The 26,392-nt window shown below is 34.6% G+C and overlaps 4 protein-coding genes and 1 long non-coding RNA gene across 9 annotated transcripts; 3 read left to right on the top strand and 2 right to left on the bottom strand.

Moving 5' to 3' along the window:
• The first annotated feature begins 347 nt into the window (after positions 1–347).
• On the top strand, positions 348–4,749 carry LOC103864566 (ubiquitin carboxyl-terminal hydrolase 19). Its single transcript, XM_009142320.3, has 11 exons — positions 348–1,365; positions 1,714–1,873; positions 1,962–2,050; positions 2,140–2,225; positions 2,305–2,467; positions 2,541–2,664; positions 3,084–3,241; positions 3,350–3,434; positions 3,510–3,725; positions 3,810–3,871; positions 3,989–4,749. The coding sequence occupies exons 1-11, from the start codon at positions 1,118–1,120 to the stop codon at positions 4,491–4,493; spliced, it is 1,896 nt and encodes a 631-aa protein (XP_009140568.1). The 5' UTR covers positions 348–1,117; the 3' UTR covers positions 4,494–4,749.
• A 1,044-nt stretch (positions 4,750–5,793) lies between these two features.
• Positions 5,794–10,309, bottom strand: LOC103864564 (probable cyclic nucleotide-gated ion channel 14). Of its 2 annotated transcripts, XM_033289439.1 has the most exons (8): positions 9,506–10,272; positions 9,255–9,418; positions 8,495–9,038; positions 8,191–8,403; positions 7,444–7,745; positions 7,254–7,365; positions 6,948–7,184; positions 5,794–6,801 (listed from the first exon to the last, which is right to left on the bottom strand). In XM_033289439.1, the coding sequence occupies exons 2-8, from the start codon at positions 9,281–9,283 to the stop codon at positions 6,052–6,054; spliced, it is 2,187 nt and encodes a 728-aa protein (XP_033145330.1). In that variant the 5' UTR covers positions 9,284–9,418; positions 9,506–10,272; the 3' UTR covers positions 5,794–6,051. The 2 variants fall into 2 exon arrangements, with proteins under 2 accessions (XP_033145330.1, XP_009140566.1); XM_009142318.2 differs by having other exon boundaries at positions 9,255–10,309.
• LOC117133389 lies at positions 7,534–8,454 on the top strand. Its single transcript, XR_004457136.1, has 2 exons — positions 7,534–7,760; positions 7,814–8,454. It is a non-coding gene; the product is annotated as an uncharacterized LOC117133389 (long non-coding RNA).
• Positions 10,310–10,628: 319 nt separating the features above from the next.
• On the bottom strand, positions 10,629–12,951 carry LOC103864563 (serine/arginine-rich splicing factor RSZ22A). 4 transcript variants are annotated; one of them, XR_632260.3, is made up of 7 exons: positions 12,804–12,951; positions 12,612–12,700; positions 12,437–12,525; positions 12,099–12,348; positions 11,891–12,016; positions 11,570–11,772; positions 10,629–11,483 (listed from the first exon to the last, which is right to left on the bottom strand). XR_632260.3 is itself a non-coding variant. In XM_009142317.3 (6 exons), the coding sequence occupies exons 2-6, from the start codon at positions 12,698–12,700 to the stop codon at positions 11,736–11,738; spliced, it is 591 nt and encodes a 196-aa protein (XP_009140565.1). In that variant the 5' UTR covers positions 12,804–12,951; the 3' UTR covers positions 11,491–11,735. The 4 variants fall into 4 exon arrangements, 2 of the variants coding, with proteins under 2 accessions (XP_009140565.1, XP_018514130.1); XR_004457135.1 differs by having other exon boundaries at positions 11,570–11,769; XM_009142317.3 differs by lacking the exon at positions 10,629–11,483 and having other exon boundaries at positions 11,491–11,772.
• An 8,215-nt stretch (positions 12,952–21,166) lies between these two features.
• LOC103864562 (probable sarcosine oxidase) lies at positions 21,167–22,959 on the top strand. Its single transcript, XM_009142316.3, has one exon. The coding sequence runs from the start codon at positions 21,321–21,323 to the stop codon at positions 22,560–22,562; it is 1,242 nt and encodes a 413-aa protein (XP_009140564.1). The 5' UTR covers positions 21,167–21,320; the 3' UTR covers positions 22,563–22,959.
• The last annotated feature ends 3,433 nt before the right edge of the window (positions 22,960–26,392 follow it).

The raw sequence follows: 26,392 nt of genomic DNA, 5'->3' as shown, positions 1-26,392 counted from the left end.
CTCGGTCATGCGTGATCTTCGTAAGACGGCTCAGGTGATGCAGTCAGGTGTATGTCTTTATAAGGCAGGTAGGATTGTCGGTTGTCGGAACGTCTATGTAATCTTTCTCATAATTGTAATATCATAATAAATCAGTGTTAAAAAAAACTTTAAACCCTAAGTTTAGATTAGTTAACCCTAGGATAACAATACATTTTTACAAAACTTATTTTGATCATTTTCTTTATTGAATGCTATTTTTGTGACAAAAACTTAAAATGACTAGGTTAGAGAATTTCTCTAAACACTATAATTATGTGATAGTCAAAATTGGATAATCCGTTTATTTAATGCATTTTTTCATTAGTGTAAGATTTAATATTTATAAATATTGAATTAATATTTTTAACTTGTTTTATAATAGTTTAAATATTCTCATGTTTAATATAATAATCTGCAAAAACTGCAATTTTATACATGAATTGTAATTTGTCTCACTATATAATTAAATAATAAAAGTATTAACTAGTTTTAAAATTTATTTTATCAAATTAAAATATATCAATCTATTTTAAATATTTGATATATTATATTTTACAAGCTAGGTGATATTAATTTTAAATATTGATTTTTTATATTATTCACATTTCTAAATTTAGATATGTTTAAAATACATGAATTTACGTTTTATGTGTATATCTTTAATTTTGTTTTAAATTTATAAAACTGATAAAATTATTAAATTAACTAACTATATTTATTATGTGGTTTCATAATTTAGTTATGTTTATAGTATATAGTAATATTATGAATTAATCAGTTAGAAATTGGTTTTACTATATTACTATATATATATATTTCAAATATTTAATGGTATAATTTATAAATAAAACCTAGCTAAATGATCCATAAAATGGGTTTAATTTTGATATATTAAATCAAATGAATTTAGAAAAGAAAATAAATAGAGTAAAAGAAAATAAATGTAATGACAAGATTTATGAGGCCCAATCTTGTTAAACTTGTAAACAAAACAGAGTATAAAAAGAAAAACAGAGGAGATTCCCTCGGCATCTCCGAATCGAATCTGAGAAAGAGGAAGAAGCTAAGCTTGGAGATCGATGTTAGAGGGTATTAGATGCACCAAGTTGGATTGACCTGGGATCTCAATTCCTTCACGCAGCTCGTCCTCACCCTCTTCCTCCTCTCCTTCGCTCTCCTCTTCTTTGTCAAACGCACGGCCGCCAAGTACTTCGAGGTCGGCGGCGGCGGCGGCTCCGACAGCGACCTCCGCCGAGATTTCATGGTTCCCGACGCGTCTGAGTGCTCCGTCTGTGGGAATCTCACCACCAAGAAGTGCTCTCGCTGCAAATCCGTTCGTTACTGGTATCATCACCTCCCTTGATTCCAAATTAGGGTTTTTTGGATTCACAATTGGAACATTGTCGTTACTAATTGTTATTACAGAACAAGATTGTCTGAGAAGAAGCCGTCGTTGACCTAATAAGTCATCATACTACTTGTTTTACGTTGTGCTTTCCAAAGTTATTACAGAGCAGGCGTTCTTTCGAAAGTGTTGATATTTAGGTTTTTGTTTGCTGTAAATTATCAATGCTTTTTTATAATGTTGCGACAGGACAGTCTTGCTTTGTCTTAAAGTTTTGATATTCAGGATGCTTTACTGCATCTGTTTTTAAATTCGTTTCATTTATTCTCTCTGTTATTGTTTACTAGCTCTGCGGAGTGCCAAAGGTCAGACTGGAACGCGGGGCATAAACTAAAATGCAAGGTGGTTAAGAGTACTACTGGTTTGAAAGCTTCTCTGTTTGGGAATGGCTCTGCGTCTAAAACTGCATTGTCTCCTAAGCTGAGCCAAATCATCAAGCCAGGAGACGTAATGTCTCACCTTTTGCTCATCTGATGTTGACACTCTTCTTCTTGATAGTTCTGATTGTGACAAGTCTGTTGTGTTCTGTCTGCAGGTTCTTTTCCCATACGAAACTTTTGTTCAGTACTTTAACTGGGACAAACCTGGTTTGGCACCTTGTGGGCTCACCAATTGTGGAAACAGGTTTGCGTTCTTCTGGTTTCTAGTGTGTAGCTTCAAAGCAAATTGTTATTTTTGTATGCTTCAGTCTGATCTTGTTAATCTTGTTTCAGTTGTTTTGCTAATGTGGTTCTGCAATGCCTTTCCTGGACACGCCCTCTCGTTGCGTACCTACTAGAGAGAGGCCACAAGAGAGAATGTGAGTTTCTATTCAAAAGGGAATGTTAATGCTTCACAGCTCCTCAACTGAACTTTGAGTCTATGGTTTGTTTTGACAGGTAGACGCAATGATTGGTGCTTTCTCTGCGAGTTTGAAACTCATCTCGAAAGAGCAAACATAAGCCGGTTTCCTTTTTCACCAATGAACATTATTTCACGGTTACCAAACATTGGTGGAAATCTTGGGTATGGGAGACAGGAAGATGCTCATGAGTTGATGAGGTCAGCAATTTTTATTGTTACTCGCTGGTGAAGTTACTGTCAATCTATCAGCTAATGCTTTTATAAACTTCAGGTTTGTGATTGACATGATGCAATCTGTTTGCCTTGACGAGTTCGGTGGAGAAAAGGTGGTGCCTCCTCGTGCTCAAGAAACAACCCTTATACAATACATATTTGGCGGTCTCCTTCAGTCGCAGGTGATGTTTCCTAATCCCAGTAGCACGATAAGTAATGCGATGATGTACCTGTTAACTTTAATACAATAAAGATAATGTTAAGTCTCATGTTTGAATCATTGGGTTACTAGGTAATAAGTTTAAATCAGGTAAGCCTAGGGGCTGGATTGGATCTATCTTATTAATCTATTCTTAAGAGGCTTGTAATGTGAGGGAATGGAGACTTATCCTATGACAATGGTGTCTCATAAAATGAAATTTATGTTTCATAACTGTATTCTGTGTGTAATCATGATCTCAACTGCCTTTGTACTCTTTTTGTCCGATCTGGTTGGCTTTACTGAAGATGTCAGATACTCCCTTTAGTTGTCTTATTTATCCAACATAACGCTCTTTTGTATTGTATTCATTTGCTAAGCTTTTTTATTTGATCTTTGCAGGTCCAGTGTACTGTTTGCAGTAATGTTTCTGACCAATACGAAAATATGATGGACTTAACTGTTGAGATCCACGGGGATGCGGTATCATTAGAGGAATGTCTCGATCAGTTCACAGCTAAAGAATGGCTTCAGGGAGATAACCTTTACAAATGTGATAGGTACTTTTTACATTCCTTCTACAGCCTTAGGTTTTAGCAGAGACATGGTTGATATGCTCATCTTGTGAATGGACAATGTTTCTGAAAGTCTTATTCGCTCATTTCCAGATGTAATGACTACGTGAAGGCATGTAAGCGCCTTTCAATCCGTTCTGCCCCTAATATACTTACAGTTGCCTTAAAAAGATTCCAGGTTTATGCTCCATTCCTCTCACATTCCTGTCTGTTAGTGACGTTGGTTGTCTAATAAATCCAAAACTGTCTACAGGGTGGGAGGTTTGGTAAACTGAACAAAAGAATTAGTTTTCCAGAGACATTTGATCTTGGCCCTTACATGAGCTGTTGTGGAGGAGAAGGATCAGATGTATACAAACTCTACGCTGTGATTGTCCATTTAGATATGTTGAATGCTTCATTTTTCGGCCACTACATCTGCTACGTTAAGGACTTCCGAGGAGACTGGTATAGAATAGACGATTCTGAGGTAGGAATCATCTTTTTATCAACGAGGATTCCATTATGAGAAATGTTTCAGAGATGTTCTAATCTCATCTCAAAATACTCGCAGGTGGAAAAAGTTGAACTAGAAGATGTCCTTTCTCAACGAGCATACATGCTTCTCTACAGCAGGTAGAGCCTTGACTTTATAAACTATTTTGTTGACAAGAAAAATGTATCTCCTCTTGTATTAAGAGAATCAGCTTTAACAGATTATGGTTTCTTTATGTTGGTTGTTGGTTGGTGCAGGGTTCAGGCCAGACCATCAAGTCTTAGATCAGAAGAAGTTCAAGACGAGAAGAAAACAGATACAGTGGACACAGAGGCTAGCGAAGATGGCTCTGTTGAGAGTTCCGGGGCGGGAACAAATGGTGCCAGTGTGTCTTCGATGTGCAACGGCATCATCTCACATTCAGAAAACCCTGAATGCAAAAAAGATTCATCATCTTCGGCATCATCCACTGTCTCTGAAGTTGCTGAGAGGGTTGATACAGTAGATTCTGAATCAAACCCTTCTATTGACATGGAACATGATTCTGGAACAGATCATCAAGAAGAAGCGGCAGCAAATGGGAAAGAAGATTCAACGGTTGAAAATCCGGCTGTTGATTCTCCTTGTTCGGACATTACTACTACATCTCTGTCTGCTACTACAGAGTCCAAACATATAGAGAAAGAGGATTCAGACACTGAGATGATTGATAATGCTGAATCAATCCAAAAGGATGGTGAAGATAAACAAGGGAGCTTCTAACTTAACAATAATGCTGGCAAATTTGTTTTAGCCGCTGCGACTTGTGGTGCCTGAAGGATACTTAGTCATGTGTGAGATATAGAAACTTCAGGATCCGGAAGTACGTAGTGAGTTATTCTTTTGACTTTATTTGTCTGTTTAAATAGATTTTACCATTGAACCCGAAACTCTTATAGCAAGAACGATTAGTGGAGGACGAACTCAGTGATACCTTTGTGCTTGTTTTGGTTTGGAAAATACAGAAATCAAACTCTGATTGTTGGACCAAAAAAATGTAGCTCACAGATAGACTTTTTTTTCTAGTATTCAAATGAGGTTCAAAGTATGATTTCATATTTAGGTAAAACAATTATTATAGTTACGCCCATGCCCATATTTTTTATTTAAATTATTTGAAATTACCTAAAGTTTTCTCTAAAACTCTCTAACTGGCACAACGGAATCCATTCATAATTGTCCTTAACACATATGTGTACGATGCATATACTTTTTATGCTAACTAATTTTATAAGAATAATGTGAAAACACGATTATAAAATTTATTTAACATATTAACTGTAAAAACAATTATTATTCTTACTTTACATAAGAACATGTTAAATTATATGAAATTTTATGATTAATTTATTTATAAAATACTTCCTCCATTCCAAAAATACATGTTGCAGAAGAAAAAAATTGTTTTAAAAAAATAATTTTATATTTTAATGCATTAATTAATGATAAATTGTAGATTTTAAAAACATAATAGTATTTATTAGAATTCTATTGGTTAACAATAGTAGAGAAAAGTTAATTAAGAAAATATTACATTGGTAACTAAAATTTAATATTTTTTTAATAAAAGTAAAAATTCTAAAATATACATCTTTTTGGAACAAATGAAGTGTTATAGTTTTAATACTATTATTTTTATAGAGTTTTTACTGTGTTGTGGACGAAAGAATCAGCTCTAAATAGGTTGTTTTTTTAGCGTTCTTTATTTTTATTGGCTTTTTTTTAATTCAATTTTAACTTAATGTATGCAGATCCTTATAACATTTTTGTTTATCCAAATATAATTTAGGGCAAATCTCCAAAATAGCACATTTCTAAGTTTATATCACAAAAATAGCACTCAAAAACTAAAATGACTAAAATAGCATTTTATCTTTTGAAAAATTTAAAATTTTTTATTTTTCAAAATTTGAAATCTTATTCCCAAAACCTCACTTTTCAATTCTAAACCCTAAAACCTAAACTCTAAACCCTAAACCCTAAATTCTAAACCCTAAACCCCACCCCTTGAGTGCTATTTTTGTGACTTTTGGCTTTGAGTGCTAGTTTGGGAACAAAAACTTGATTTAGTGCTATTTTGGTCTTTTTCTCTATAATTTATACAAAAAGTTAATAAAAACAATCTCGAATCTGGATATTAAAAAAAAAAAAAGTCAGATGTGTATTCTGTATTTATACAAACTGCTGCCGATTTTTGAAATAAACTTCAAGCAGCAAAGTTTTGATATTTAACAAACTGGTTTTCTAACTTTAAATAGATTTTGATTAATATCAAAACGGGCTAATCTCCATCGACAGAGAAATCAGGTTCATCCGGTTTAGGAAGCATAGGAACCTCAACGTCCTTCAACTTATGAGCCGTCTTCCTCGTGTTCTTAGCAAACCTCGAAGCAAGTATCGTTGCAGCAAAATGTGGTTTCCCAATAGAAGTAGAATGACGCGATGGATTACTGCTCTGTCTCTCTCCTTGTTGGCTCATTATCTCCTCAGCTGCAACCGCAACAGCTTCTTCTTCTTCATAAGATGAGAATGACTCAGCCAAGCTAAGACTCTTAGCCACCATTCTTCTCTTATACCGTCTCCAAGCCACTTGTACGAAACAAGCAGCCCACGTTCTCCACTGGTGTGAGTAATAACGGAATGTGTGTTGCAGCTTCTTGCTATGTAAACGTCTGAACTGGTTAGCAACAAACTTGAGATCCTCTGCTTGTAAAGCAAAGGCTTCAACTTCTTCTAAAGCTCGCACCGTTCTTGTAGATGATGGTAAGTTTACTTTTGATTTTGGAAGCAATGCCCATGCAAGAAGCTCTTCTCCGCAGAACTCTCCTGGTTTGAGTGTTATTGAGTTGAAGAAACCGGTTCTGCCTCCGTTAGTCGTCGAGCTATCGAGCTTTCCACGGATGATGAAGAGCATTTCGGTCACTGGATCACCTTCACGTACAATGTAGTTCCCTTGTGTGCTTAGAGATGACACTAACCGTTCACATATCGCATCTAGTAACTGATCATCCATTTGCGCAAACAGTGGCACCTGAAAAATGTATTTATTTCGACGATAAATATATAAATTTAGATGAGCTTCCAATTCAAAACCAATTGAAAATGACTGAGATTTGGTCAGTAAAAATCTCATCTAATTTCTGATGTGGGACTTTGTCCCTTATAGAATATACTTACACGACGAACAAGGTCGAGACAGAGATGTCGTTGGATGTCTCTGCGAAGATCTGCTGGTAAAGAATGAAGAATGGTTTCTTCATCAACTCCTCGAGTAGCTAACCATTTATACTGAACAAAACGTCTCACTCGTTCTCTAAGATCCTGCGGTAGTTGACGATGTCCCATCCATTCTTCTGTGTCTCTTCTCTTCAGTCTCCACTCCTCAAGCCTCACAGTGATCGATTGCAAATACGTCTAAATACATTAAACAAAACATAAGTCAACAATATAACCTATAAAAAAGAAATAAAATTCACATTTTACCTGCATGTTTCCGATTAAAAGAGCAAACAAAACAAGACCAAAGATAGCCACAAGGATAGCAAACATTGTCTCAAGAACAGAGGTGCTTGTATCAAGATTCTGTCCGTAAGAACTTTAACAAGAAAGATACGTTAGGATTAAAAAAAAAAAAAAAAAACAGGTAAGCGATGGATAAGAGGAATGAATGTACCTTAGATTCTGTAATCCAAACCATAAGCAATACAAATACTTCTCCAAGAACGGCGAAGAAACCACGTTTTTGGTTAGAGCATCCGCGAATATCCCGAAAGTGAATTTGATATCATTCGAAGGATCACAGTTGCTGAAGACAACTGTTATGTTCTGCCAGTTATTCCGGTCTGGTCTGTGCAATGTACCACAGTCAAAAAAATCTGTAACACATTCTAGAGGCGCAAATTCTTTATGACATTCTGCTTTCCAACATGTAGCTTGCCGTTGTATCGACAGTAGATACCACGCCGCTCCTAGAATCTGCACAACAACAATGTGAATGCATAAGGATAACATTACATAAAAGTAAAACCAACCTTTAAACTTAGGTGAATGCATATGTTGATTTTAGAAGTGATTTAAATCTAGGTGCATCAATAAAAGACCACATTCAGTTTTTAGGATTAAAAAATCAGCTTTTGTAGAAAACTCAGGGTTTTTAGCAATTTAAATACGGATCCTAGGATTATAATTTATTCATTCACAAAATCAATAAACCAACTCTAAAATGGGTATTTTCCTCAATCGAATTTGATTTATTTGCCTTTTGCTTTCTTCGAGTTTAATTTGCGGATTTTCTCAACAGTATAAGGATAACATAATGTGTTTACTTTGAAGGAAGCTCAGTGTCTACTATATCTTACTAGCATATGACTTAAGTGTGAAGCTCTTGTGAGTTGCTTAGAGAGAGGACTTAGTGACTCACATGGCTAGCAAGCATATACTGAAGGAGATTGTAAGCAGCACCGGCCCAAGCTGTGGTTGTGACTACTCCGGTAGCTTTGATAATCTCAGCGCTTAGAGGGAAAATGAGATAAAGCCTAGGAATGTATTGAACAAGAACAATGAGGACAAGTGCATTTGTTGTATGATCTGAGTGTGAGCTTCTGATTGATGGCAAAATAAACCAACTAACAATCTGCATATCAAAATAATTGATTATACACATTTTCAAACTCTCTAATAGAAACCAAGTCAATGGTTTTTTTTTTTGAGTAGTAATACAATACCTGAGGAAGAGGCAAACAAGCGATGAGGTCAACGATGAAGTCTGATCTCAAGTATCTTCTAGCAATCAACTTAGGATCTTTCACAAGTTCTCCACGACCAAACACTCTCGAAGTACGAGACACGTAAGCCGTTCTGAACTTGATGACAATGTGCAAGACGTAGAAGAGATCCGCTAGTGTTCTGAAGAAAGTAACGACGATTCCAAGATTCAAATCTGTGGTCATACAAGAGGATCGTCCGGTGCGTTTGACTGAATAGAGGAAGAAGAACAAAGGGTCTACGTAAAGAGCAACGAGACACCAGAAGAGGAAAACTCTGTTCCATTGAAGCACTACGTCACCACCAGGATCTAGAATCTTGTCTCTCTCGATCTCGAAATTCTCCGGGAAGACTTTGAATCTACCGAACCTAGGGATCTTGAAGATACTCTTCTTTGAGGTTCCTAACTCTTGTTTTTGAAATGGAGCTGCTGATGATTTGAACATTGGTAATGGTAGACGCTTCTCTGTTACTTCTAGGGTTTGCTTCTCGTCTCCATAGAATCTGTTTCAGACCAAAGGTAAGCCTAAGAAGGCAAAGTAGAGAGGAAACTTGCAACAAAAGGAACAAAAAATAATCATAAAGGTAACCCTAAGAAGGCAAAAAAAAGATCAAAACTTTATTGGGATTGCAAAAGTCAACTTTTGAGAACCCAAAAATCTAAATCTTTTTTTTTTATTTAATTTTTCTAAAAAGATGTTTTTGATGAAAATCTAGAACCTGACAGTATTGTCTCTTTTGAACTCCATGTTTGTAATGTTGAAGCAGAAGCTTCTTCTTCTTGCTTGTTTAGGCAAATGGGAAACGAATCAGAGGATGAGATGTTGAGCAGACTTCTTCATGTTCAGACAAGGGCAGGGAGAGAGAAGGAGATCATTCATGGGCTGTAAGAGAGTTTATTGAGTTTGACTTCACGTGAAAGAACAAAAAAGATGAAGAAGGAGAAGAGAGAGATTAATTAAACAGCTCACGTTATGCTCTCTGCCTAGGAGATGTAGAACGAGTGAAAGACTACTACTACTTGGTTGTTTTGATTAATTTAAATGTTTTTAAGAGAGAGAGAACGTGCGTTCCATTAACGCATATAAAGACGATCAATGACCAACAGTTTCTGCAGAAGACGGTTCTCTCTAAGATCAACACTCGTTTTGTGTAGAAAGATTCATGAATCCACTTTAAAGAAAAACAGTAGAGAACAAAACCGTTTGTATATAATATGTAAATTATATATCGGTAGAGGGATGAGATCAAATTCTTCTGAAGGTTTTCTGATGCCTTTGGATCTCAATAATCTTTTTTAGAATTTTCCCTTTTCAATAGTTTTTAATAATATTTACAATTAAAATTAATTTAATACGATGACGCGGTTATAACATACTAAACGGATTTGTTGTTATTTTATTAATTTGATTATTGAAGGAAGAATCGTTTGTGCTCACTATTTGTAATATACTCGATGAATTTGGACTCTTATGGTTTCAGAAAAAGGTAACAAATGATTTCATTACAAAGTTATATAGTAACATATATGAGTAAGAATGGAATGAGATATTGAAAAGTAAATGTCATATATATGAGACGAGGATACTGGTTTATCATACCTCAGTCAACATGATTGAGAGAGTATCTCTAACAAGTGGCAGTTTGTGATTTATTTCCCAAATTCGTTTCTCATTTATCAGCCGGCCATGTGAATAGACCGATTTATTTGCAAGAAAAGCATGAAAGAGGACAAAAACTATTTTATTAATATATTTGGATTTCTGTTCTTTTTTCAGTGATACCGAAACTTTTCGTTAATAAAGGAATGAAAACAGAGTTTGGTTGCTTGTATTTAGAGGATGAGGCATTCAAATATCATATTCGGGTACAGGTCTTATAAGTTTTTGAGTATTTTGGCATTAAATGCATTAAGACAATTTTCCAGATTGTACGACTTGTCTGAAATTCGGTTCTTGTATGTCGGAATAAAGGATTTGGTCGAAAGAAAGACACAAAGCGAAACAATCTTTGTTACAAAAATGTTACATTGCACTCGGATCAACTTTACTAGAAGACATGCATAAAACCTGGTCTAAACTAGAGTATGTGCCATTAAAAGAAAACACTTCTTGCACCAACCTGTAAAGAACAGGCTTGAAACAGAGTATTTTATAATGCTATTGGTCAAAAGCTATCATGCTTTCAAAGAATACATCTGGAACGTAATAACTACCTGCCACAGTGTGTAACAAATGAAGCTTGAAAGTTGAAACGGCTCAGAAACTCTCAGGCCAGAGGAGTTTTGAAGAAGGTAGGATCAGGGCTGACGAAGCTTTCAAACGTACGAGGAAGCAGAAGCAGTAGCAAGTAGTGATCCACAATGTGGTAAACTACATGCCATCGGGGGTCAATTAAGAAGAAGCCTCAGGGCAGGGCAGAGCAGGGAAGCAGAGATAAGCAATGAAGCAGTAGAAACAAGTAGAGATTCACTACAGTAGTAAACCATTATGAAGATGCCATTGCAGGTCAAACAATTAACGAAGAAGCTTCAGGGCAGAGCAGAGAAGCGATGAACAACGAAGCAGTAGAGACCCGAAGAAAACGTTAAGATCCACAACGTAGTAAACTATTATGAAGTAGCCAGCATGTCAATCAATTAATGAAGGAGTCTCATGGCAGAGCAGAGAAGAGCATAGCAATGAAGCAGAAACAAGTAGATCCACAACGTAGTAAACTACAATGAAGATGCCACTGCAGGTCAATCATCTAAGAAGAAGCCTCAGGGCAGAGCAGAGAAGAAGAGATAGCAACAAAGCAGTAGAGAGAGATCCGAAAAAAACATTATGATCCACAATGCAGTAAATTATTATGAAGAAGCCATTGCAGGTCAATCAATCAACGAAGAAGCCCCAAGGCAGAGTAGAGAAGCAGAGATAAGCAATGAAGCAGTAGAAACACGGAAGAAACCTCGACATAATAAAACAAAAACACTCAGAACTTATGTTTTTAAGTCTTTTAAGAACTTCAGTAGGAATATTAAAAAATACTTTTACCTAACGGTAGACATAACCACGGCAGACAAAAGTAGGCAAGCATATCCAAATCCACCCAACAGCTAAAAACATGATTCTTTTAGTGAAATACATATACTAGTTTTCCTTAAGCTGTCCTCTTGACGTCGCAAGCAAACAGTAGGTTTCCTCATCCATCCCTTAACACTCAGCTCCGGCTTCTGCGCACATCTTTCAGACCATTTCTGCATAAACAATTACACAAAGCCTTTCAGTAACATGAACTTTGTATATATCACCAACACCTAACATATATGCCTATGATGGATCTTGAGTAAATAACTGGAGTTGAAGGGAGTTTACCCATTAGCATATGGGACCTCGTCACGTCCTCTGTAAGGTGGGGGTGACCTACTGTAGTTGCGACCACGAGGAGAAGGACTGCGACGCCTTGGAGGAGGAGGAGATCTTGCGCGAGGGCTGTAGCTCCTGAAACCAAAAGACAAGTAAGTTAATCAGTTCACTGAGCTAGATCCATTGATAAGTCACAAAGAAGAGAGGGGGCAATAACCTGCGCCTTTCTCCATACGTTGGGCTCTTTCTGTATCTAGGAGGACTGCGACCACGAGGAGACGGACTGCGACGCCTCCCAGAGCCGCCACGAGAGCGGCACTCACGTGCAAAGTGACCAGGCTCGCCACACTCATAGCACTTCAAATCAGAACCACCACGGCCACGGCCACCATCACCTCCTCCACGACCACCACGGCCTCCACCACCACCACGGTTGTGAGACTCTTCCACCCTCCATCCATTCTTGCCTAACATAAACAGTAGATCAAACTCTTAAAGCCACATAATAACCTATATCAGCTGCATCATAACAATTCAAAAGATCCATCTTGCTACCATCTAAATCACGAATGGCGTCGCGGGCATCCCTTGAGTCTTCAAAATCAAGAAAGGCGTAACCAGGAGGACGTCTTGCAACCCAAACACTGCACATAAAACACACACACAACAAAAAGAATGAAAAATGCAAACTTTACATCTCAAAACCACTTCAATGAGATGAGATTGTAACCTCTTGATGACTCCATAGACACGAAACTCATCCTCGAGCTCACGCTCAGTAACTCGCGGATCCAAATTACCAACGTACACACGCGACATCTGTTCAATCAACTCATCAAATTAAACCTACTTCAATTCAAATATCTCGATCCAATTGAGATTCGAATGGTTAGAGAGAGAGAGAGAGAGAGAGAGAGATCACCTGAAGAATTCGGCGGTGGTGAGAAGAGAGAGACGGCTTCTCCTCGGTCGTGTGAAATTAGGGTTATCGGATTCAAGAATGGGGATGGATGTCAATTTTAAAGTCCTCGTTCCTTATTTTGGGCTTACATGGGCCTCCATTGATCAAAAAACAGTTAGGCCCAGTGAAATTTTTGATTAAAACAAAACAAAACGATAAGGCCCAGTGAAATTTGTTTAAGCACATGGAATTATTGGTAAATGAATTCTTAAAATATAAAATCTTGATAGGTGGCAAAAGAAAATTATAAAATCTTGAGATTCCATTAAGTAGGGGTTATTGGTTGTTGTATTTTAATGGATTTGAAAATCCGAACTAAATATAGTGTTATTGATTCTATGATTTTCAAATTTGTTTTAAAATCACGTGTTATTGGTTTAATGATTCATAAATTCAATACCAAATCAAGTGTTATTCAATCGTACGGATTTACTAGTATATTTGATTTTATAATGGATTTGAATGGATTTGTTTGGATTTTTTGGTTAAAAATACAAAGACTCAAATCCGAGGAAAAACCTCCAGATTTATATATTTTACTTGGATTTATAAATACTATATGAATTTATAAATCAATCAAAATATATAAATCAATAACACCTAAATTTTGAGATTCTATTGAAATTTTCAGAATTTTAAAATAGCTAATAAAAATCCATAAAATATACAACAAGCTAGAAAAATATGAAATTAGAGTATGTATTTGCAGAATCCACATAATTAACTTTTAAAATTTATCTGTTATTAAATTCATTACACTCTACATAAATTAATCTTCCAATAGCCTCTTAATACCACAAATTTTGGAAGATTTCATAGTGCATGAATTATAATTGTGTAAGAGCAATAAATGGTGGCACTTTTACCCCAAAAAAATGCTGGCACACATGAAGAGTATGTCCGCTTTTCATGTGACGGTTGAAGACGTTACATCGTTTTCACATGATCGGTTCTACACAAATTAGCTGAACCCTCTTCCGTTTTCTAATTTTTGTAGGAGTAAATTAGTACAAAAAATTGCATTAAGATCATAAAATAACATTGTAACAAAAAAAATTATTCTGCAATGACACTTAAAATAAAACATGAAAATATTAATATTGATATATACTACTGTTTCTCAGCATTTCAGTTTTCCGTTCGATTATGTTAATTCATTTTTGTTTATTTATGTTCTAGAAAAATAGGATCCGTTAGGTTATTTATGATAGGTAGTATATTTTCGATTCGGTTATTTTGGATTTTGGTTCGGATAATAAAGGTTTCTAACTTTAACTACGAAAAATTGAGAATATAGATGCATGAAGTTATAAACGTTATCAAGCTAAAATTACCAACCAAACCATTAATCACAATGCGAAAATAAAAAGTCTAACATGACAATCTATTCATTACAGAGGCTAGTTTGTGAAAAATCAATAATATCTAACCACTTCCAAAGCAATAAATATATATTCTTTTCATTTCAAAAAGATACATATTCTAGAAAAAAAAATTGTTTTAAAATGATACATTTTTTTATATTTTCAAATGCATTTTTTATCAACTAATAATGACTAATTATAAATTTCGAGAAAATTAACTTCATTCTCTAAATTTTTACTGGTTTACAATTATAAAAAATAGATAATTATAAAAAATTATGTATTTAATATTAAAATTTAATATGTTTTATTAATCTGCGTGAAAAAATTAAAATATGTATCATTTTGAAACGAATGTAGTATAACTTTTAGATCAAATTATTTTGTTCTTAGTTATTTGCTGTTTAGTGCGCACTTTTCGTGGAGCAAGACCCAAGACTCGACGTTTTAGTGAGGGATTATAGAATAGTTTTATGTATTATTGAAACTAGATCCGGTGTCCGCGCTACGCACGGAAAACATGTTCAAATTAAGGAATTTTTATTTTTAATTGGTAGTCGCATATTGATTTATTTTAAATTTTCATAAAATTTTATTATCTTTGTGTGTTGAATAATTTTTTTTTGTGTGGAAAATTTTAAGATTAAAGAAAATGTTAGTCAGTTCACACAGTTCAAAACAAAATAGTTTGACAGTAGAAATAAGTAATTGTCCAAAGAAACTATAATTTGGTAGATAACGAAAAAGAATAAAAATAAGATAGGGCGTAGATGATGTCTGTGAAGTATACTGTGAATAGTTGTACCTTATAATTGAATAGTGAAGAGTACTTGACCTAGTTAGCATTTTAAAATATTGAAAACTTATAATCTAAAAGAATTGGTTTTTTTAGTTGTTATATTTTTTATATATCCAGGGTAGGATCATTTTACTTATTAAATGAAAGATTTTAGTATGATGTGGTTATTTGGGATTAGATTTATTGAATGGAGATCTGAGATTTAAATTTAAAATTTTATAAAATAAAAAAAAATATTTAAAATTTAAAAATAGTTTCAATAACTAACGACATAATTTATATATATATATATATATATATATATTATTCTCATTATGTATACTATTGTAATTATCATAAAACTACAAAATAAAAGCTAACAAAAGTTGTACGTAACATCATGCAATGTTGGTTTATGAATATTATATAATATTATGAATATCATATAATTTTCTTTTTTTTATATTTTAGCTCTTCAGTTTTCAGGTCAGATGTTCTACTATCCTTAACAAAAACAAAATATATTTTAACTGGAATTCAAATATTAAGAATTATTACTGGAACAATAAACTTGTTATGATACAATCTAGCAACAAATGTTACAAAGTTGATGTTTCTATATTAAAAAAAAACTATGGATATAAAAAATATATGAAGTGGTAAGTTCGATTTACCTCCAGCAGGTGGAGGATCATTGTTGCTTGATTTGACCATTGTGTTGAGAAAGCCAGCCCTGAAAAGCTATGAAAGATTAAAACGTGAGTCAGCGTAAGAGAGATGTTGAAATGGGGAAGGGAAATCCACAGGTTGAGCTACTTACGAATATTAGGTGTATCCTCTTTTTTTCTCGTTCCAATTTTTTGAGTGGAAAATAATGTTAAACTTATGAGGAGCTGAGATTGGTAAACACTGTGTATCAAGAATTCATAAATTCTGTATATTTTGTTGATATGTATTAATGAGACGAAACAAAATTTTGGAAACTATCCGTGATTGCAGCAGGTGCTACTTGCCTTACTGATGCATGAGAACTGATTATTGCATTTCTTGAAGATTCTTATAACCCCTCAGTAATAGATTTTTCTAACTACTGAGGTATTCAATCTGCATATACAGGACCAAACAAAAAGTAAAGTCTGGTTTTGGATCAGTAATATAACCCCTCAGCAATATATTTTTCTTAGGACCACGATAATTAGTATTTCCTTGTTACTAAATCATCTCTGTTTAAGGAGAAAAGTAGCAAACCAACATAATAAGTTTTCAATTGCTAACCAAGACCCGGTTGCAAGAATAAACCAAAATATCTTTTTTTTTAAAAACTTCATAGTTGTCTTTAGAAAAGATACAAAAACCGTAAAAAAGAAAAGAAAAAGACTGTTATTTGAAAGGAGTGCTGACTGGGCAGTTTGTACCAGCCATTGATGAAGAGACTTGAGTGAAGGAGTACCTAACCATTACGCTTACTGCGCTTTGATTTCTTCTCCTCACCAGTTGAATAGCTGGGATCACTGTTTGCATAGGAAGACCCTCCACCACTGCTTTCAGGCACCACTGAGCTATCAAGCACACTGGATGCTGGGTTGTCTGGGCTTGCAGAAAGAGCAAGAGCAGGCATGTGAGCTGATAGTTTTTTAGGAGGTAGCACAGCAGGGGAGACTATCTTTGTAACAGTCAAGGAAAGCCTCTTTGATGTGAAATTGAAGTGGGAGACCTTTATCCTAAACTTGTGCGTCTGTCCTATGGTATCAATGAGACATTGTGGCAGTGGGACGTCATGGTCAGCACCATCGCCACCATTTTCCTATTGTAGCAGTGGGACGTCATATTTTCAGTTCTACTATTATTCAATATGTACATGTAAGACACGCTGATATAATCTGGTATGACTCAATAGATCACTACTCAAGTTTTTTTTTTTCCTAGAATACACTTACGACTAATCCTCTTAAACCAATCAATCAAGTTTTATTTTTTCCAAGATACAATAATTTAATTTCATCTTTTCATCTCAACCCAATAATCAAGTGTTTTATTTCCAAGACTTATATACTACTGAACTAAAATGAAATCAAAATCAAATCGGAAACTGAAACAACGACATGCATAACGAAACAGGAAGACATACCACTAATCAATCAAGTATTATTTTTTCGAAAATACAATAATTTAATTTCATTTTTCATCTCAACCCAATAATCAAGTGTTTTATTCCAAGACTTATATGTTACCGAAGTAAAATGAAATCAAAACAAAATCGCAAACTGAAACAACGACATGCGAAACAGAAAGACATACCTCCGCATCGATCATAAGCATCTCGATCCCAAGAAAGATGCCGGGTCCTCCTTTGACATTCTTGCGAGCTTCCCAGAAATGAATCAGCCTAAATTGCAAAATGAATCAGCCTAAATTGCAAGGGCGAATCTCCTGGTCCTGGTGAAACATGTCGGAAGAGGAGAGGAGAAGACGCTTCGTCGGTGGAGATTGCTGTTTTTTTTGCCATGATAAGTGTATGGTTTGCAAGATCTGAGGTAAGAGTGATGAGGGTATAAATAGCGATCGAGATATCATCGAGCCGGAGGGAGGATGTGGAGGGTCAGTAGGGATCTTGAATGGAGGATTTATGGGACCACATTGAAGTACCAGGAATCTCATCGGAGGCATTATGCAGGAGGAGATGGGGGAGAGGAAGCGAATCGACAAAAGGTTCGAGACAGCTTTTTAGGGTTACGGAGGCTGAGTAGGGAAAGATCATCGAAGGGAATAGAGTCGAGAAAGGGTTGGGCAAATGGGTTGGGCTGCGAAGGAAATATAATCGACAAAGGGCTGGGCAAATGGGCTGTGAACCTGTCTATTTTTTAAAAAATTCAAGCCCAGTTCGAGATGACATGGCAATTTGGTTGGAGGAAAATATTTGTGCCTACGTGGCATAGCTTAAAAAGCCCCAATTTAGTTTCTATTATATAGTAGGATGACGTCGAGAATCCACTTGAAGCTTTGTATAATGACAACAATTATTCCATTCTCTTTCTTTTTCTATTCAGATGGAGACAAGTTCAACTAAAGATTTTTAAAATCGGCACTCAATTATGACATATATATATTTGATTTTTTTTGTTATATTCCTTTCTGAGTAAGAATAATTACTCAAATATAAACACGTGAGTTATAATAAAAAGTCTTCCTTAATACTTTCATTACTAGGTCGTCACACCCTAAGGGCGAGAAGTTAGAAAAAACTATTTTATATAAATTTACATTATCTTATGAATCATTTTAGATTGAAAATAATATTATAAACAAAAATAAATAAATAAATTTTGGAGAACATGTTGTTATTTTTAATAAATATTTTTGGACTGAATTAAAATGACAATAACTTTTATTATTCTATGATAAACAATCTAATATAATAAGATTAATGATGTCCACATATAATTATGCAATGATCATGCCAAAGAAATATGTTAAGGAAAAGCTTATATTATCTAAGCTAAAACAATCTTTTGTTAGTATGAGTAGCTTGGTATATGTATGTTTTAATTAAAATATGATAGTTTTATCCTAATGAAAGGCATACTTCAACTTCTTTGTCACTCTTTAAATTGAATACGGTCTATCGTTATTAAATAAGTTTAGAATTTATTAGATAGGTTTTACTATTAATTTAGAAGTCATTAATACTGTGGAAACTTACGTTATGAATTAAAAATATATTTAAATTAAATGATAATATTGCATGAATTTTTTTTGTAGAATACATGTTCGTATGTAATAAATAGCTTATGCTGCAGATGTGTGTAATTATCTTGTATTAATACTTTGAAATGAAACCGTTTACCGTACAAAGGGAATCATTCAAAAAATTTCAAATATCAGAGTGTTCATTTATTCAAATAACTAAGTAGGAGTAATATATAATAATATGTTTGCGCTATTGTATGAAGAAAAAAGAAGAAGTTAGGAGCACTATTTATCGTGAAATCATAGATATTAAAAAATAAATTAACATAAATGGGTAAAACAAATAATTATAAGAGCACCATTTATCGTGAAATCATGGACATTAGAAAATAAATTGATGTAAATGGGTAAATCAAATAATTATTCCTATGTTTTTTTATACTAAAACATTATTCATATGTTAAATGCTCAATATATGTATATCAAATTAGTGAATTCAATTTTGCATTCTCCATAATAATATTATACATTTTCTATTTACGTTCACTAATATACTATAAACCTATTGGTTCATCTAGTTTTTTTGGTTTTTATGGCTATTTTACACATTAAATAAATAAAACATTTTATTGTATTTTCGACACATGTAAATCCAATTAAAATCATCATACTCGGTTCTATTGATTTACATTAATTTGTCATACCGGTATGATCAGATATAATATCAGCAATATCATAAGAGTTGTTTTTATGACGTATTCAAAAGACGAAGAACACGACATTATTTGTTTACTGAAATATAAAAGTAAACTGTTAAAAGTATTATTTTTAATTTGATCTAAAGCCCACACGACAATATTCCCGGAGATTTATGAGTATACCAAAAGCTCACACGATCTCCAACTCCAAATTAATGAAACGCCGCGTTTTGGACGCAAACACGTGTCGGCTTCTCAAGAGTCAAATTAGTAATGTGTCCGCCTACGTAAACAACCTAGGAGGAAACCAAACTCAACTTTATATATAAAGATTATGTTCCAACTATAATAACAAGTCTTCTTCATCAAGACTATGTAAACACAAGCTTATGATTAATAAAATATGAAGTTATAAAAACAACATATGAGTTATGCACAACTGGACCTAAGTGTTGACAAAACTGTTTTTGTAACAAATCATTTTAGTTTACTGTTTGTTTTTTTTTTTGGTAAACATTTTAGTTTACTGTTTTTTCTCTAATGTGTATTCTAATGTCGCACAATTTTTTTTAAAAGAATATATACATTCAAAATCCTGTAACAAATTGTCAACACTAAATCTAGCTAATTGTAAATTGTGGACAATAATGATTTGTCTATTCCTAATAAGCAACATGTAGGTTTGGAGTGTACGAGTGTCTTATGAATGCTGAATATTCGTTTATGATATTGATCTAATAAGCAACTGGATAAGGGACTTGTCTTTTCAACAAAACGAATTGTGAGCACTAAGAAAAGAGGGAAGTGACTCTATATTCATTCTAACATATTCCCCAAGACTACAACTAGTAAGAAAAACTTCAGAATCACGATTTCACAAAAAAAAAATATTATTATCATTTCTATATTGGTAAAGATCGTGAACCTGAGATATCGAATATCAAACAACTGTAGATTTTTTCCTCACAACTGTAGATTTTGAATTCTAGTTAGGGGAAAATCACACAAACAGTATGTTTACGGGTTAAAGTGATATAAATAAGAATGGCTTTACAAAGTTGCACAACATTTTTCTTTTGACTTTAAAAGCTCTTTATATTAACGACTCGTAGGGATATAATCCCTTCAAAGAGGCAAAATTGCTTTAAAATGTGTTATTGTTATTTTTATCAAGATAATTCAGTACAAGAATTATTACAAAAAAAAAAAATTACAACGGAATATCAAACAAATAGAAGATCACTGAACTTATTCATTTGGAAATAGCTCCGTGAAAAAGCTGGTCAAGCCAATTGATTCTCTTACTTATTTGGTAGCTCGGAACATGCCGCCTCAGAATCATCTGTGCAATATATAAATTTCTTGAGACTAAGATCGTACAAATTTTTTTATAGATTAACGATATTATTAGTGTATTCATCACACTGGAAGATATATATTGGGATAATCGGCACTTAAACTGTGGTTAAACATACCCAAAAACAGAAAATGGTATGCGATGTTCAGTTTTCTATTTCACCAATTGTTACTTTATGTTAATCTATCATCAATTTGGGTACCTAAATTTTTAGGTAGAATTATCTTTGTTGAAAAAGAAACAAGAACTGTGTTTAAACATAAATATGATTACTTGTTGCTGACTGTGGTTAACTACTAGTATTTTATTAGCTAACTACTTGTTGCTTCTTTTTGTTTGTTTGTTTCCGTCATGTTACTCATGTATAACGTGATTTTGTTATGATTATTTGACATGTTCGAGGAAGAAGGAAAAAGGAAAGTGACACAACCGAAGGGCAGTGTCGTGATTAAAATATCAGTTTTTGTCCACTTGTCACACACATTTTGCTTTTTATAATGCAGCAAATACCATTACCAACCATACGCTTATCCAACCTTCAATCAACCCTCTCTCTCTTTCTTTCTTTCTTTGTTTCTCTCACTAACATTCCTCATGGAATATTCCGGCGACCACCGATTCGACGTGATTATCGTCGGAGCAGGAGTTATGGGAAGCTCTGCAGCGTACCAGCTGGCGAAAAGAGGCCACAAAACTCTCCTCCTCGAGCAGTTTGACTTCCTCCACCATCGTGGCTCTTCCCACGGCGAGTCACGTACCATACGCGCCACTTACCCGGAGGATTACTACTACACCATGGTTTCCGAGTCAGCTCAATTATGGGCTCAGGCTCAGTCCGAGATCGGTTACAAAGTCCATTTCCCAACTCAACAGTTCGACATGGGCCCTAAGGACCAGCAGAGCCTCCTCTCTGTTGTCGCCACGTGTCGTAAACACGGCTTAGCTCACAGGGTCATGGACTCAAAGACTGTGTCTGAATATTTCTCCGGGAGGATCAATATCCCGGAGAACTGGATCGGAGTCTCGACGGACCTTGGCGGAGTTATCAAACCGACCAAAGCGGTCTCTATGTTCCAGACCCTCGCGTTAAAGAACGGTGCCGTTTTGAGAGACAACACCAAAGTGGCTAACATAAATAAAGACGGTGAAAACGAGGGAGGGGTAATAGTCAGCACGGTGAAAGGAGAGAAGTTCCACGGTAAAAAGTGTATTGTTACTGCCGGTGCATGGATAGGTAAGCTGGTGAAAACGGTGGCCGGGATAGAGTTTCCGGTGGATCCGCTTGAGACGACGGTGTGTTACTGGAGAATCAAAGAAGGCCACGAGGACAAGTTCGCGATAGACTCAGAGTTTCCTACGTTCGCGTCCTACGGAGCTCCTTACGTGTATGGAACTCCGTCTCTGGAGTATCCGGGACTTATCAAAGTGGCGGTTCACGGTGGTTACCTGTGCGATCCAGATAAGAGGCCATGGGGACCGGGAGTGAAGCTAGAAGAGCTTAAAGAGTGGATCAAGGAGAGGTTTGGAGGGATGGTTGATACCGAAGGACCTGTAGCGACTCAGCTTTGTATGTACTCAATGACGCCAGATGAGGACTTTGTCATTGATTTCCTCGGTGGGGAGTTTGGGAAAGATGTGGTGGTGGGCGGCGGTTTTTCCGGTCATGGGTTTAAGATGGCGCCTGCCGTGGGGAGGATATTGGCGGAGCTGGCGACGGAGGGAGAAGCTGGAGGAGGAGTTGAGATGAAGCAGTTTAGTCTCCGGAGGTTTGAAGAGAATCCTAAAGGGAATGCCAAAGAGTATCCTGACCAGGTGATACTTGGTAGTTGCCTTTGAATAAAATTAGTATTATTGTTACATTTGGTTACAAAGTGTCAACTGTTGAATAAAAATAAAAGCTTGTTTAATTCAAAAAAAAAAAAGCTTGTTGAAGAAGAAGAGTATAAAACTTTTATTATATGTGTTTCAAGTCTTTTTCAACTGCCACTTGCATACAGCACAATAGAACTTTATGCAGCGCCATTATATCAAATTATATCATTACTGCGCCATCACTCTGAGCTAGACAGTAACTTGACACCTCAGATTTAGGCAGCGAACATTCCAATGAAAGCCATCTAACTCATACGTGTTCGATCACAAGAAAGCCTGAAAGAAACAAACACAGTCTTTTATTAGACCAGAAACAATTCTAAACTACATGAGAACCGATGGACTAACCATAAACAACCAATCTGAAACTAAAAAATCACAAAGAACTTATTCACAGCTCCGCTGTAATATGTATCAGTGAACATCTACATGAATATGAGTAGCAGCCACTAATATTTTCGTTTTATTAAATTCTAATTCTTACCAACAACAAAAATAATGATATTCAAGTAGCTATAAGAAATTTGGGACCAAAAAGGCTACCATAATCACATCCTAATGACACGAACACCACACTTATATTTGAATCTACTTAGTTTTGGAAACCTGCAAAGAGAATGACAAAAGTATTATGTCATGAGCTTTATAGACTATAGATCAGTAAGACCTACAGTTTTGGCATATCATGGTTCATCCTGATGATTCCGTTCTCACAGTCATATATCCGTTTAAGACTCTCGATGATTCACTCCCTTTGAAGCAAAACTTTAAGAGAACCTCAACGAAAATAAAAACACAAACACACAACACGCAACACAAAACTTTACGTCTTTTCAAATGTTCACAAATCTAATGATAAAGACAACATATAGGGCTCCGAATGGGCTGCTCCATACAAAAAGGTTCTTTTCTTATTAATATCTACAGAATTAAGAATAGGCCTTGGCCTTGCGCCATTCTTCTGTATTCTGTATTACCTTTAATACGTTTTTATAGTTTTTTTTTGGACAACTAATATGTTTTTATATTATAGAATGTGTATTCTCCATTATCAATATGTTTTATGAATTTAAAACAATATCGTAGAACATATATAATACATATTTTTACCTTCATAAAACATATAAAATATAACACGAATTCTAAAATTTTTAAGAAAACGTAAAAGATAAAATTTTGGAAAGCAAATTTCTGGTAAAGTTTTTTCCAAAATCATGAACCAAGATTTCTCATTAACAGATTTTCTCTTTTTATCTGAATTGCTATTAAGAAATTAGTTAAAACATCATAGTACAGTTCTGAAATGAATAATAAATGAAACATGTATTATGTAAGAAATTCAAAATTTACAAGAAAAGGAGAAAAGGAGGTTCATCAAACAAATCAAAGAACAAGTTGTAAATGACAAAATAAATTAACATAATTTTTACTACTTCTGTGAATCCATAATTAGGGCAACCTTATTGGTTGATACTCAAATTGGGTATCTTAAACAAAAACTAGTCTTAATTTAATCTATTTTAATTTAATAATTAATAATGTTTTATTTATTAAGTAAATCCAATTAGAAATGGATATATGGTCATATGGAGTTCTTCTGTCCAAGAAAATCCAAATCTTAGAGCACCAGCATTAATGAACCTCCGGTTGGGGTTCATAATTTAAATTTTTTATTATTTTTTTACTTTTCGTTTGATTTTAAAAATAAAAAAATAAATAAATTGGCCAATAGTGGACCGCCACGTGGCGTGGAGCCTGCTGAACAGTAACGACCCAGATTCATGCAGAAGGAACAAAACAGAGTCATTACTGTAGTATATTATAATATATATTTTTTCTCGGGACGCGTGTAAACTCCCCTCATGAGTCTTCAATGCTAGTTCTCTTAAAGTCACAACTCTGATAATCACACCCAGTATACCAATTCTAAGAGAGAGAAAACTCCAATGCACATGAATAGCAGAAACCAAAAAGAAACGATGACAGAAAATAAAACAAACAAATTCCACAAAGTCATATCCATTTATTATTTATATAAACGAATATCAAACAAATTATTTTGGAATTTACCAATAAAGCATACAAAATTATTTATTCCACATTACACGCAAATTACAATACTTAAAAGAAGCAGATTGTGATGATCAGCAACGAGAAGACAACAAAGATCACAATAGAGGACTAGCACGAGAAAGGGAGTGGCTGCAGGTGAAGCAACCGAGAGAACCCGGAGCCGCCGAAAATATGAAATGAGGCCAGGCTCCCCAATGAGAGATAGAATTTTTTGGTAATGACTAACCAGTAGAAGGGAGCATCGATGTGTTGACAAAATCTTATACTTTTAATGTTAATTGCTAAATTATAATTTTTTAATGAATATATTTAATTGAAAACTAAATTCAAATCGCTTGGCTATAATTATCAGGAAGATGACTTGATAATTGATATATAAATGTCTTTTTATCAGAAGTTGCAAGTCATTCTGATAAATCATCAGAAGAATCAAGAATGTGTTAGTGTAATAATAAAAGTATATGTTTAGGCTGTTCTGAATAGATTTTTATAATTAAAACGATAATAATTAACATAGAACTGTTATTTAAGTAATCATCTCATTTAACTTGTGAAAAATGTATCAAAATCTACCCTTGAATATATAGGAACATATGTGCAATCCTTTTCTTGTTAAATGTATCAAAATCTACATATGTGCAATCCTTTTCTTGTTAAATGTATCAAAATCTACATATGTGCAATCCTTTTCTTGCTGGCGAACATAAGGTTCTACAACTTCCATCTCCATTTCAAAGTCTAACTCTTGGGAACCAAACTGCAAAGTAATACTAGTAAACATGTAACTTTTCTTATTTCAAAGTTCGACACTACAAACGACACCCAAGGAGAACAGGTTGTCGGGTTGACTCAGAAGGCATATGTTTCAATAATGCTACTACTAGATTTTAAACTTTATTTTGCACTGACAATTATATTAAGTGTTTTTGGGGCACGATAAGATGAGTTAGGTATGGATCTTTAGGACATATGATATTTTGTGCAGATAAGAAAAATAATTAAAAGAGAGGGATGGTGGATGTTTAATGTATTCGTCGAAACAAAAGAATCAAATCCTCGACCAATAATCTTTCGTGATACGACTGGTGCTTCGGTATTATTTTAAATCAACTTCGCCCGCGCAATCAATCAGATAATTCTATTTTTACATCCAAATGCTTAGAAATTGATCATGTTACAAATTTACATAAGATGATAGTTAAGAATCGGGAAAAGTGGCACTCTCAGTGACGTTAATTTCTAGTCGTAGCGTGTCTTAGAACATATGATTATCGGAGGTATTTAGGTGGAGTTTGTTGGGATTGTACAGCTCATGTCCAAGTCTATATTGTCTGATTAATACGATATTGTCCACTTTGTATCGTAGAGACTGACTCGAATGAATTTGTTTTTGGATTTCATCTCAAAAAGTCTCGTACTAATTAGAGTTGGACATCTCTTTATATATTAGACACCCATTGTCTAATTCTCCAGTGTGAGACTTAGTTTAATATCTCACACTCTTCCCTTTAAACTAAAGACTATATTCATCTTGTGTTCCACAACTGACTTTCAGGATCTTCTGACTTGATCTCTGCCACATACCTCCCAATCCTAACTCGAAGGATATTTTGGTCTTCTTCCAGATTTCTTGTCAACTGCTCTGATACCAATTATTAGAATTATACAGTCCTGTCCAACTTTATATTGTCTGATTAATACGATATTGTCCACTTGGGCCT

Source organism: Brassica rapa, chromosome A04 (assembly GCF_000309985.2).
Source record: "Brassica rapa cultivar Chiifu-401-42 chromosome A04, CAAS_Brap_v3.01, whole genome shotgun sequence".
Lineage (NCBI taxonomy): Eukaryota > Viridiplantae > Streptophyta > Magnoliopsida > Brassicales > Brassicaceae > Brassica > Brassica rapa.
Note: the sequence above shows the minus strand (reverse complement) of the source record. Positions and strands in the feature narration are given on the sequence as shown.

Excerpts from the sequence above, each read along its gene's own strand:
- LOC103864564 (XM_009142318.2), bottom strand. The coding sequence starts at position 9,283 with ATGGAGTTCAAAAGAGACAATACTGTCAG. Across the intron at positions 7,746-8,190 it reads AGTATATGCTTGCTAGCCAT|ATTCTAGGAGCGGCGTGGTA; the intron begins GTGAGTCACTAA and ends GTTGTTGTGCAG. Across the intron at positions 7,185-7,253 it reads TTTTAATCGGAAACATGCAG|ACGTATTTGCAATCGATCAC; the intron begins GTAAAATGTGAA and ends TAATGTATTTAG.
- LOC103864563 (XM_009142317.3), bottom strand. The coding sequence starts at position 12,700 with ATGTCGCGTGTGTACGTTGGTAATTTGGATCCGCGAGTTACTGAGCGT. Across the intron at positions 12,349-12,436 it reads CGCCATTCGTGATTTAGATG|GCAAGAATGGATGGAGGGTG; the intron begins GTAGCAAGATGG and ends TGTTTATGTTAG. Across the intron at positions 12,017-12,098 it reads ACGTATGGAGAAAGGCGCAG|GAGCTACAGCCCTCGCGCAA; the intron begins GTTATTGCCCCC and ends TTTTGGTTTCAG.
- LOC103864562 (XM_009142316.3), top strand. The coding sequence starts at position 21,321 with ATGGAATATTCCGGCGACCACCGATTCGACGTGATTATCGTCGGAGCA.
- LOC103864566 (XM_009142320.3), top strand. The coding sequence starts at position 1,118 with ATGCACCAAGTTGGATTGACCTGGGATCTCAATTCCTTCACGCAGCTC. Across the intron at positions 2,468-2,540 it reads GATGCTCATGAGTTGATGAG|GTTTGTGATTGACATGATGC; the intron begins GTCAGCAATTTT and ends TATAAACTTCAG. Across the intron at positions 3,872-3,988 it reads TACATGCTTCTCTACAGCAG|GGTTCAGGCCAGACCATCAA; the intron begins GTAGAGCCTTGA and ends TGGTTGGTGCAG.